Genomic DNA, 11,183 nt, shown 5'->3' with positions numbered 1-11,183 from the left:
GCTGAGAAGATGGGTTAGCTTTTTGTATAGAGGAAAAATAACTGCAGTAGGTTATTAATAAGCTGAGTAGGTTCAACTGGACTTCAACATCCAGCTTGACAAAGCCACATATGTATCCACATTAGGAAACGTGGTAAATGGTCAAGAAATCAGCTTTAGCCAACCAAGGTCACTTTATGACTTCTGGGAAGTACAAGGGTCTTAGTTTCTGGTTTTTCAGTTATGTACCTTGCTCAAGCCACCTGACTTCTCTGGGTTTGTTCCACCTCTAAAGCGGGGTTGGTCATAGGTTGCACTACCTATGTCACAGGGGCTATGTTAGGGCAAAATGAAGTCATAAGATTGATGGGCTGTTATACAGGGTAACTGAAAAGATGACTGTAAGCCATAAGACAGTAAGAGGGATGTGCTATAGCTGGGTGCTGGGAAATCGACAGGACAGTGGATACTGGAGGACTCAATGTGGGAAGGAGTAACCGTCATAAAAATGGTATTCATCTGCTCTGGTGCAGGATGTTGATGGGGGAGGGAGGGGCTATGGGAACTCTGTACTCTTTGCTCAGTTTTGCTGTGAATCTAAAACTGCTCTAAAAAAATTATTTTTTAAAAAAGTATTTGTTAAATGAACTGGGTCCTCCACCCACAGTGATTTTGCAGAGTTTTGGTGGTGCATATTGTTCAGAAGCAGGACAAGCCAGACAAGCCGTCAGGAGGCACAAAGAGAGAAACATCTACAGAGGCAGAATTCACAAGTGCTGACTGCTTCCAAGATTGGGTGTGTGTCAGAGGACCCCAGAAAGCTCACAGACTGGACCTGAGGACCACCATTGGCTCAGATAAAGGAAATTTCAGTGGTGGCAGGTGAGGGGATCAGGAAAAGGTGGGTTTCATGCCCTGAGGTGGTTCTGAGTCTCAGTGGTAATGATAATCTGCCTCTCGCCCTCTTCGACTTTGATTATGGGATAGAGAATATATCTGTAGATGAGCGGACAGATAGGGCATAGCTCCTTTAAAAACCTTGGGTTAAGAGTACTTCTTGGGCATGGTGAGAAGTAGGTCATTTAAACAGTGCTCCGAATATAATTGCCTTGGAGGAACTGATGAAAAATGCATGGATGAGTATTTCCAGGTGACTGGTATGGGCACTTCCCCACCAATTCTGCAGCAATCCACCCCTTTCTGCTGAGTCTCCCTCGTTTTAGCCCATGGGAAGGGAGGTTAGCAGGAGGGATATGGCTGCCTATTGCCAATGGCAATGGAAGAAAATGGGAGAAAGGCAAAGGCACTCAACAAAGTCCACAGACCACAAGTACAAATTCACCATTCCCACAGCTATACACATAGCAAAAACATATTTAATCAGGTCAACAATTCTAAATACACTTTTGCTTGTTTATAAATATTGATTTATAATAATCCTAAACATTTTTTAATCTTAAAAAAATCCAAAGACTTCAAGTTAAATATATTTCAGGATTAGCTTGGGTTTTTTGTTTTCGAAGGTTGATTTTTAACCATTTCTGCATCCAGGGGTCCATTATCAGAACACAGCACAGTACTCCATCCCTTAAGCATGCAGGTTCCTCCTGCTCTCAGTGTGGCCTTGTTTGCCCGGGCCTGTGATCCTCCCTAGACTGTCTTTTCCTCTGGGAGGGATGACTCACCTGTGATTTGTGGTATTTCAAACTAGTGAAAGAATGAAAAACAAAAGTGGCATTTGATTCTTAAGCTATTAATATTTTCCAGGAAAATGCTTGCTGAGGGAAATGAACACAGCTTTGTCTATATGTTCTCCTAAAAACAACATTGACCAAAATTGTGCTTTTTATAATCTTGTGCAGATTTGAGTTTGTGCTTTGATATTTTCAAAGGAACCTTCAATGTACTGGAAATACTACGGAATCCAAAGTATTTGTTAGATACTTTCCAGTGAGTCTAGTCACTTTCCTTGGGCTTTCAGTATTTTTTAGGTCTGGCCAGCAGATATTAATATCTCCCATGATCCTTGGTTTACAATAGTTCTACCTACTTAATAAAGCCCTGCTGGCCTGTTCTATGATACTGATGACTCTCAACTATCCCTCATCTTCCTTGACCTGTAAGACTGGCTCCTTGCTTTTCTCAGCCATTTGGCCAATACCTGGAGTTTGGCTCTGACTCTGGCTTGAGACCTCAGACAATTTCCTTGGATTCTGTGTCCCCTCTCCCAACCCACAAGAACAATATGGCTCTGCTCCTTCTTGCAGGCATATATGGCTGATCACAACCATTCTCCTTTGCCTAGGGTGAAGATGGTGATTTCCTCTCTCTCTCCCACAGGCTCCATCTGGGGTGCTGCATATATTGTGAGTAGCATCCCTGCCTTGCCTCTTAGGGGCCTGGAGGATTAGGGATTCTGTGAACCCAAGAGCCACAGCCAGGCATTCACTCTGTCACTACAGAACAGAGATTTCCTCAGCAGCCAAGGGCATTTCTCAGGGAGAATGTCCCTTCTGGACTGTAAGGAAGGTCAAGCTGTATTTGTGCTATGATTTGGAATGCTACACCAGGCCCTGGGGGTTTGATCATCTTTGATAGTCATTCAGGACAAATTAGAATTATTTTATTTTTGTATAAACAGGCCAGTGGCATAGACATTTTTAATAGAAAATCTCATTTCGGCTCCCTTAGACCTTTCAGGTTCCAGATGCTACTTAGCCTTTCCTCTCTCCTCTCTATTGCCTTCTCTTCCTCACCACGTCCCTGCTTCCCCAAAAGTCCTTCCTTGCTGTGCAACAAATAGGATAATTCCCATGGCAACAACTTTTAACACCTTCCATCTCGGGTAACAGTTGTCTTTTCAAGATTCTCACTGCGTTATAGAGATCCCTGTAAAACAAGAATACACCCTCCACACAGAGATACTGTGAAGAAACACCAGTGGCTCAGCTTCAGCTGCACCCCAGGAATTGTGCTGCAGGCTTTCCAAGTATTTCCCCATAGAATCCAGACAATCACCCTGCGATGGAGGCCTCCCTCAATTCTGTGTGTCTCCGCACAGAAACAGATGATGGAACTTCAAAGATGAGGAAACTCAAGCAGAAATACCATGTGACTTGCTTGAAAACACCCAGGTAATAAGTGGAAGTACAGGATCTGAACTCACAACTTAACCATACCTGTCTTCACCATCCCCACTATGTCACATCTGCACTGCAGTGAAATGAGAGAAAGCATTTGGAAGTACCTAACACAGCACCTAGCACATCACAGGCACTCAAATGTCAAACAGGTCCGGCCCACAGTAGGCACTCACATGCCAGCTCACTGCCCCCTATTTATAGCCACACCATCCTCAGAGTTTCTTGCAGACAGGACACAGCCAGTGCTCAAGCCTGAACATGTGTCGTGAGTGTATCTTGTGGTTTATCCAGAGACATGTCTAATTTGCAGGTATCTAAGTGGCATATTGTCAGGATGGAAAAATACATAGGTAAATCTGAACAGACTAATAATCTGTCATTTATCAAAGCACATTTCCTCCCTCTCCTGTCTCAACCCAAATTCCTTAGCCTGTCTATTGCAAATATTTAGTCTCACTGGTCGCTCACTTGTTTACAGAAAGACCACATAGTAGCTCCTCAAATGAGAAGGAACATGGGCACCAGATGGCCCTTGTCTTGCACTCCTCAACTCTGCTTCTCCAGGAGCAGTGATCTATCTAACATCACTCAGTGGCAAGACCTGTGAACCTGGATGGGGTCATGCATGTAAGCAGGCTAGCCAGGTCGTCCTTGGTCACCAAGGCCCTGGACTACACGATGAGGGCAAAGGAATTGAAAACAAGAGCGCTCAGCCAGAGGCAAAAAAGCGCTCAGGTTCATCCTTAGCTCTGCACAGCCACGCTGCTGCCACCTAGTGTCTAAGGGCCTGAACATCAGTCTTGGTGCCTCTGGCCGGGGAAATGGCTGTGCTGAGCTGTGCGTGTGCTCTGTAATGTGGGACTCCCAATGCCTTCTGGGTCAAAACCACCCCAAACCTGATATCTGTGGCATAGCACAGGGACCCAGTAAGGCAGAAATCTCAGTGAAAGAAGCAGAGATGGGCAGCAGCTCTAAATGTGGTCATGTCAAAACCACAAGACACAGGACTGAGGTGTTGAAGCTAGTAAGTAGCAAAATGTTTCATGTGCTGCTGTCCATGTGGTCCCATCAGGAAGGCTGCAGGTCACTGCACAGCAGTTTACAGCTAATGAGCCAGGGTTTAGTGGGGGCACATGGGGCTTTGACCTTCTGCACTAATGGCAGATATCCTCAAAAATGCCTCTTGAGAACTTCAGAATGTGTGAAAATTCTCTTTCCTTCTCCCCCACCCACCCCTTCTCTCTCTCTCTCTCTAGCTGAATAAAGGCAAATTTGAATTCCTGAATATGAAAAATATGATTCTAGCTGCCAAACATCCTCCAAGACTTAGCTCAAACTGTCACCTACCTCACGGAGCCATCCCTAACTCCACAGTTGGAAATATCTACCTCCCTCTGAAACCGCACTTCTTTCTATAACCACTACTTGACTTTGCTAGTTATTAGAATCGGTATCCTCCAGGTCCTGCTCCCTAAATGAGAGTGCACACTTCAGTGGTTTTGCCTACAGAGCCTAGCCAGGTGCTTTGCACAAAGTGGATGTGCAGTGTCTGGTAGGTAACTAAATGAATTGGACCTCAGTAAAATATATTTTAAAAAGGGAAATACAGTGAATCCTTTTGTGAAATACAATATTTCTAGATTCATTTAGATTAAATTCTATTATATCCCAGCTAGTGTGGGGTCAGTGGGGGAGTGGGAGGCGGTCTGAGGGTTCTTTCCCTGGAGCCCAATCTAGTACAGTCAGGGGAGCTTTATCCCATCCTTGGGTTTCAAAGCCAAGTGGCTGCACTCAAGTATGCCTATACCTAACCAGCAACCCATCCTAGAGATAAAGGTCTCTCTGCCCTGTTCCACCTCTGTGTACACTAGCTGATCAGGAATATGGTCCCTTCAGAAACTAGACAAGTGCCAGAAAAAATACATACAGAGAATATATATGGAAAACGTGAACTACAAGCAGACTTAGCAATGCCATTCAGTAATGGAAGCGGAGTGTCTGACCTGCACAGGTGAACCTGCCCTCTGCACCTTCCCACTCCCTTCCAGAAGCTAGGCCAGTGCCTGGCACCCAGGTGACCCGGAATAGTTGTTGAGTTCAGTCATCACAGGTAGCAAGACTCCAGGCCTCATGAAAGGTCATTGATTAAACTGCAGACCAGGGGACCAGCTAACCACTGGTTTCTGCCACACAACACAGAGACACTACCTCACCAGGAGCTAGCTAGGCCCCAAAGAAAGCACCACAAGGGTAATTTAATTCACTTTCTAGAATAGCTACCTCTTAGCAGCCACCAAGATCTCCTTGGAATCTACCTTCTGCCAACCAAAGCAGAGAAGTCCTGAACTTATTTATTCACGCAGGCTGAAGGGCGGACGCAAGAGGAGATCCAGTGGCTTCCCCAGGCATCATAGCAATGACTCCAGGACCAAACGTCAACTGCTGTTCCAACTCAAAGGGAGGAGAAGAGAGGTCTAACCATCCCAATCACATGCCTGTGCTTCCCCTTCTGAGGTGGTGACCCTGCCCCTCACGCATCTTGGTGGCTGGCATTCTATCCAGACTGTGCTCTAATGGGCAAGGCAGACAAGGCCACAGAACCCCGATCTGGTCGCACTTCACATGGACATGAGCAACCACATTCCAGAGTTAAACAGAGGTCAGTCTGTGGGTCTGCTTTTGTGTTTTTTCTATCTCTGCTTTACAAATCCAGATAACATTAAAAATGAGAGCTGGAAATGATCTTGGAGACCAAACCAACTCCCCCGTCCTTTTTCCCACTTTATAGAGAACCTAGAAACGTGACAGGATGTCCCAAATGACAAGCGTACACGAAGACAGTGATGGGCCAAGAACCCGGGTTCCTGGCTCTGAGTCCAAGGCTTCTATCTTCTTTTACGCCAGGCTTGTGATAATAGTAACTGTTGCTTTCGGGAGTGTGCCCTGCGGAACCGAAGCCAGCTGTATTTTCATCAGTCACTCACACATCACACATAGAGTCTAATTAGGCTTTCCCATGTAAACAAGTAACAGTTTCTCTATTTCCTGGCTGTGCTTTTCACTAGTCCCATGCAGTCCTGGTAAAACAGTTGTGCGTCTTAAATGGATTTATTTTTAATTCTAGAAACGAAACACCTAGTGTCTGCCATTCCTCCTGTCTTTTATAGTGGTTTCTCCCTTTTGAAATACAAAAGAACTTGTCAGTAGGGCAGTGGGCAGGGTGGGCCCGTCCTCAAGAGGCCTGTGGCTGCCCCTACTAGCACCAGCAGGTGGCGCCGCTGAGGCTGCTCTGAAGCGCTCTGCTCCTGGGTGCTCTCTCTGCGGACCAGTTAGTCTAGAACTCAGGGTCCCACACTGCCCGCATCAACCATGCAGAAGCACCAGGATGGTCGCGTGTCATTAGGAAGTAGCGTTGTGCCCTCCTCCACAGTACACTGAGAGGGCTCTCCTCCTGAGGGCTCTAGCACAGTGCACGGCTGGACTCCCAGCACACAGGTGTGAAGAGGAGAAAATGATGCATGTGGGGATCTCCTTCCAAGCCCTTCGTCTCTGGTCCTCCCGTGGCCCACCTCCCAAAAAGCCACGGCCACATCTCTATATGTGGTTGGTTGGTTTGTTTTTTGGGTTTTTGTGTGTGTGTGTGTTTTTTTTGCTTTAGATGTTCTGGTCCCATCACTGGGACCTAAAAGAAGCTCACATGTGGTCTCTGGAAACGCTGAAGCGTAGACGGTAGACATTATTTTCAGCCCTTGTCCTGGTGGCTGCACACCAGATATTGCTCCTTCCCTGTGTGTGGCCAGCTGTACACAGTGACGTGCTCCCAAGGCGACGGCACAGACGGTGATGGGAACTCCTCCTCAGGCCGGCCTCCCGGGCTGCAGCCCCAAGGCACCCCAGGGCTTCATCTCTGCTCAGCGGCTAAAACATCCCCTTCTTCGATGCTCTGCAGCTGCAGCCTCTGACTCGCAAGAGTTCTGCTGCCTCGGCGGCCCCCAAAGCCAGCCCCTGGGACAGTCCGTGCTGTGAGCAAGACCCCTGGCAAAGCCTCCTCCCCAAATAAGTTGATTTTGGCTTCGGCCTCAATGGCTTTGGCCAAGCTGGTTGCGTAACTGTCCAGCGACTTGTGTACCTCAGCTTTCACATGAAGAATCGAGTTCTTGGCAGTTTCTGAGGGAGAAGGAAGAAAAAAAAGTCAGCTGAGGAGGCAGGCGTGGGGACTACCTTAGGGACAAGCCTGCTGCTGCTCCTCCACCCCCAGGGAGGGAGGCAAACCACAGGTGAGGGCGTGGGTTTCAAAGTTCAATTCCTAGGCCAAAAGCTTTGACTCCCTGACTTCCTACCTGGGCAACCTTGGAAAAAATATTTAATCTAGCCTCAGTTTCCTCATCTGTAAAGAGAAGATAATAAGACAGCTCTTGCTCCATAGGATTACTGTGATTACTAACGGAGATAATTCCAACATGTTTGGCCTAGGTCTGGCCCATGGTAGACTTGATAAATACTTTCTACTAATGCTAAGCAACATTTTCACATCTTTGAAAGCATATTCTGGCCTTTGAGCTCCCTGAAGCAGTGTAATATCTATGTCCATAGGCTTCCACAAGCCTTAATGTCATCTCTCCTCTCCATCTTTGCTCAGAGATTCCCCATGTAGAACCTCAAGGTTGGACGTGACATTACAGGTTCAAGTCCCCTCCCAGGATTAGGAGCCCTGAAACTAACATGAACAGAAGGGAGACAGGGAGGGCCCTCCAATTTCACAACCTGTGCCCTGTTATTATTAACTCACTGCCTATTTCCTCTGGATGTTTTGGCAGAATAATGTATCCTCTCCTCCTTACATTTTCTGGAGAGTAGGCAACCTGTACCCCACTTTTCAAGAGGGAAAGTTGGAGGGACCTCCGGCCGTTTTCTGCCCTGCCACTCGCTCGTGGCAGGAGTCCCTGCTGGGAGGGTGCTATTGAAGCTGCCACCCCCACAAAGCAGGAGTGATGAGCAAGTGTGGCCCTACATGGGCTGGGGGATTGGGGTGTGTTCAGTTCATTTGTTCCTATAGAAGGGCAATATATTACAAAGCCCATGAGGCTGCTGGCCCAAGCTCTGTTCTAGAATCTGCTTTGCCAGTGAAGCGAATGATCTATTATCCACTGTTGACCTCTGTGACGATCTCTCCATCATTCTGAACTCAGGGAGGGGTAGGGGTGTGGAGAAGAGATGGGATTAATCATGAACCTAAAACTCAGACAGAGCCCCTATTTATTTCCATTTTCAACATTTCTGAAGAGCCTCCTGATGTCGTACAGCCCCTGGCCTCCACCACATCCACAGCCAGTCATGCTGGCGTCTGGATGGCTCTTGTCACTCTCCTAATCAGCATGTATGGATGGAAAACGAATTCCAAGTTCCAGAGTAAACAACAGTGCTGGGGGTGAGTGGGGAAGAGATGGGAGGGAAATGTACAGACTGGGCTGCAGCAGAGCTCATTCTCACAGGACCCAAGGGCCATCACCGCCCTAAGGGCAACGGACAAGGAAGATGGCAGCTTCGACCTCCAGGAAAGCAGGTAGACTCACTGGGCCATTACCTCATTTTCCACAGGAGGGAACTGAGGCTCAGGGAAAGCAGGTTCACTTATAGCCACACCTTAGCCAGGATCTGGGCTGTGTGTGAACATGTGTGGGGTATGTGTGTGTAGCCTGACAGCCATCATGTGCCCAGCCTTTCATGCTGCTTGCTCTGAGAGCTGGGTGCCTGAGGACTCAGGTGAGATGAGCAGGGCTGGGAGTAACCAGGCAGTGGGCAAAGGGACAGAGCCCTGGTATGTTCCATGCTAGGAGCCAGTGACAACCAAGGAATTATCCTTAGATCCTTTTGGTTTTCCTCTGTTTTCTTGAAGCAATCAGTCACAGAAACCAACCTTTGATTTGTTCCACTTCATCCTCAAATGTTACCGAGCTCCTTCTCTTGGGTGGGCAAGTGCAATGAGAGGGAGGGCTGTCATCAGACGTGTAGTCCTCAAGCAGCATCACATCTGTCCCTAGAACAACAGGCAGACTGTGCATATATAACTACAGTCCAAAGTCCTCCTGGCCTCTGCCCCCCTCTCAGCACCCCTTCCTCCCCTTTCTCCCGTTCATCCAAACCCATAATCAAGTGCTGCTGATTACCCCACAGCATTTACCCAAGAAATGCCCGCCCGCCATCCTATTGCAGGGAGTTTGCAGACAGCCAGTGAGACTGCTTCAACCACGCAAAAAAAACGCAGCCAACTTATGTGAGGTAGGGGGCTATGTGCCACAGTGACCAGACCCAGAAGCGTGGCATCCGGCATGGAAGGGACATGGGGAGAAGGGCGGAGTCAAGGAGAGGGTCCTATTAAAAGGAAGTTTATATTCTGAGTGATTCTTCTTACAGTCTGAATTTCTATCACCATAGTTAAAATATGGTGTACTAAATAAACATTTAAAGCTCCAAAATGTAGAGCTCTTTGGGGATGAAAAAACAATTGACAAATATACCCCTAAAAAGTGGGGAAATAAAGGCAGAAGGTCAGGGAAATCCTCCTAGAGATAGGTGGGCAGAGCAGGCAGAGGGAAGAAGATGGGGCAGAGGGAAGGAAGGGCTGAGGTGGGACTCATCACTCAACAGTGCCCTGCCCAGACCCCAGGACCAGTGTCAGATCCAGCCCTGTTCTTAGCTTCCAGCTTTCAATCCATCAAGGCCTTGAAGCTCAGAAAATGAGGAAGAAAGGGAAGCCTGGAGCTCTTCAGATGCTGTTTCAGAGCACCTCGCAGAGGTATGATTACCCGACACACAGGAGAAACAGTCCCTTGGGAGGTAGAACACGGTGGTTAAACACACAGGCTGGGGTCGGACAGGCCTAGGATCAATGGCAGGTTATTTAATGCTTCAGTATCTTTCCACGACTGTAAACCGGGGGTCATCAGACAATCTACCCCCTGGAGTTGTGGGGATTTTGAGTTGAGACATGTAACCATCTAGCACAGTGCTTGCACACAGCAGGGGCTAAATCGATGGCTGTTATTCCTGATACAGACACAGTGAACAAAGGGCAGGGCTGAGACTCACACCAGGTCTGTGGGCCCCGAAGCCCATGTTCGCTCTCTCTCACTCTTTCGCTCACTCGCACTCTTCTTCCTTCCTTCCTTCATTCCTCCCTCCCTCCCTCCCTCTCTCTCTCTCTTTCTTGAGTTTCACCCTTGTTGCCTAGGCTGGAATGTAATGGCACAATCTCGGCTTACTACAACCTCTGCCTCCTGGGTTTAAGCAATTCTCCTGCCTCAGCCTCCTGGGTAGCTGAGATTACAGGCAGGCACCACTACCCCGACTAATTTTGTATTTTCAGTAGAGGTGGGGTTTCATCATGTTGGTCAGGCTAGTCTTGAACTCCTGACCTCAGGTGATCCAACCACCTCAGCCTCCCAAAGTGCTGTGATTACAGGCTTGAGCCACTGCTCCTGGCCCATGCTCTTTCTTCTGCCTACAATGCCGTCCCCTCACTCCCTGCCCCGGGGCACCTCCCACTTTTGCTTCAGCTTTCAACACGGCCTTCTCAGAGCAACCTCTCTAACTTCCCTACCCATAGCACCCACAGGTTCCCACACCGCTCTGGCTTCCCCTTTCACAGCTCTCTACACGTTCGTTGTCTTTCAAAAATTGTTTTATAGAGATGTAATTCGCACGCCATGTAACTGACTCATTTAAAGTACACCATTCAACAAGAATTGTATGGTATACTTTACAATCTTTATATACTTTACAGTTCAGTCTTTTATGAACCGAATTCTCCACAACAGTGGCAGTTCACCACTGTGCCCCCAGCACCTGGCACAGGGTCTGGCCAAGGCAGGGACATGGCAACTGTGTGCTGAATGAATGAATGTCACAGTGCCTCTGGATCCCTTTAGTTGTCCGGGAATGGGGAAACGGCCTGGGTAGTGACAGAGACTTTCCTCCCCAACCTCCCCACGTCCCTCACCTCCTCTCCCCCACCTCCCCACCTTCCCACTTTCCCCACCTCCCCTGCCACCCCACCTCCCC

General features: G+C 48.0%; 1 protein-coding gene across 5 annotated transcripts in view; it reads right to left on the bottom strand.

The window, feature by feature from the left end:
- Positions 1-1,335: 1,335 nt before the first annotated feature.
- GPR161 (G protein-coupled receptor 161) overlaps positions 1,336-11,183 on the bottom strand; it is a 50,847-nt gene continuing 40,999 nt past the window's right edge. For all 5 annotated transcript variants that reach the window (XM_032291488.1, XM_032291491.1, XM_032291492.1 and 2 more), the window contains 2 exons: positions 9,040-9,159; positions 1,336-7,289 (listed from right to left, as the gene is read on the bottom strand). In XM_032291488.1, the coding sequence (XP_032147379.1) occupies positions 7,024-7,289; positions 9,040-9,159 (386 nt within the window). In that variant the 3' untranslated portion in view covers positions 1,336-7,023. The remainder of the gene's footprint in view (positions 7,290-9,039; positions 9,160-11,183) is intronic.

Source organism: Sapajus apella, unplaced genomic scaffold (genome assembly GCF_009761245.1).
Source record: "Sapajus apella isolate SASKATOON/1434 unplaced genomic scaffold, GSC_monkey_1.0 scaffold25, whole genome shotgun sequence".
Lineage (NCBI taxonomy): Eukaryota > Metazoa > Chordata > Mammalia > Primates > Cebidae > Sapajus > Sapajus apella.
The sequence above is the reverse complement of the archived record's forward strand: the minus strand, read 5'-3'. Positions and strand labels throughout refer to the sequence as shown.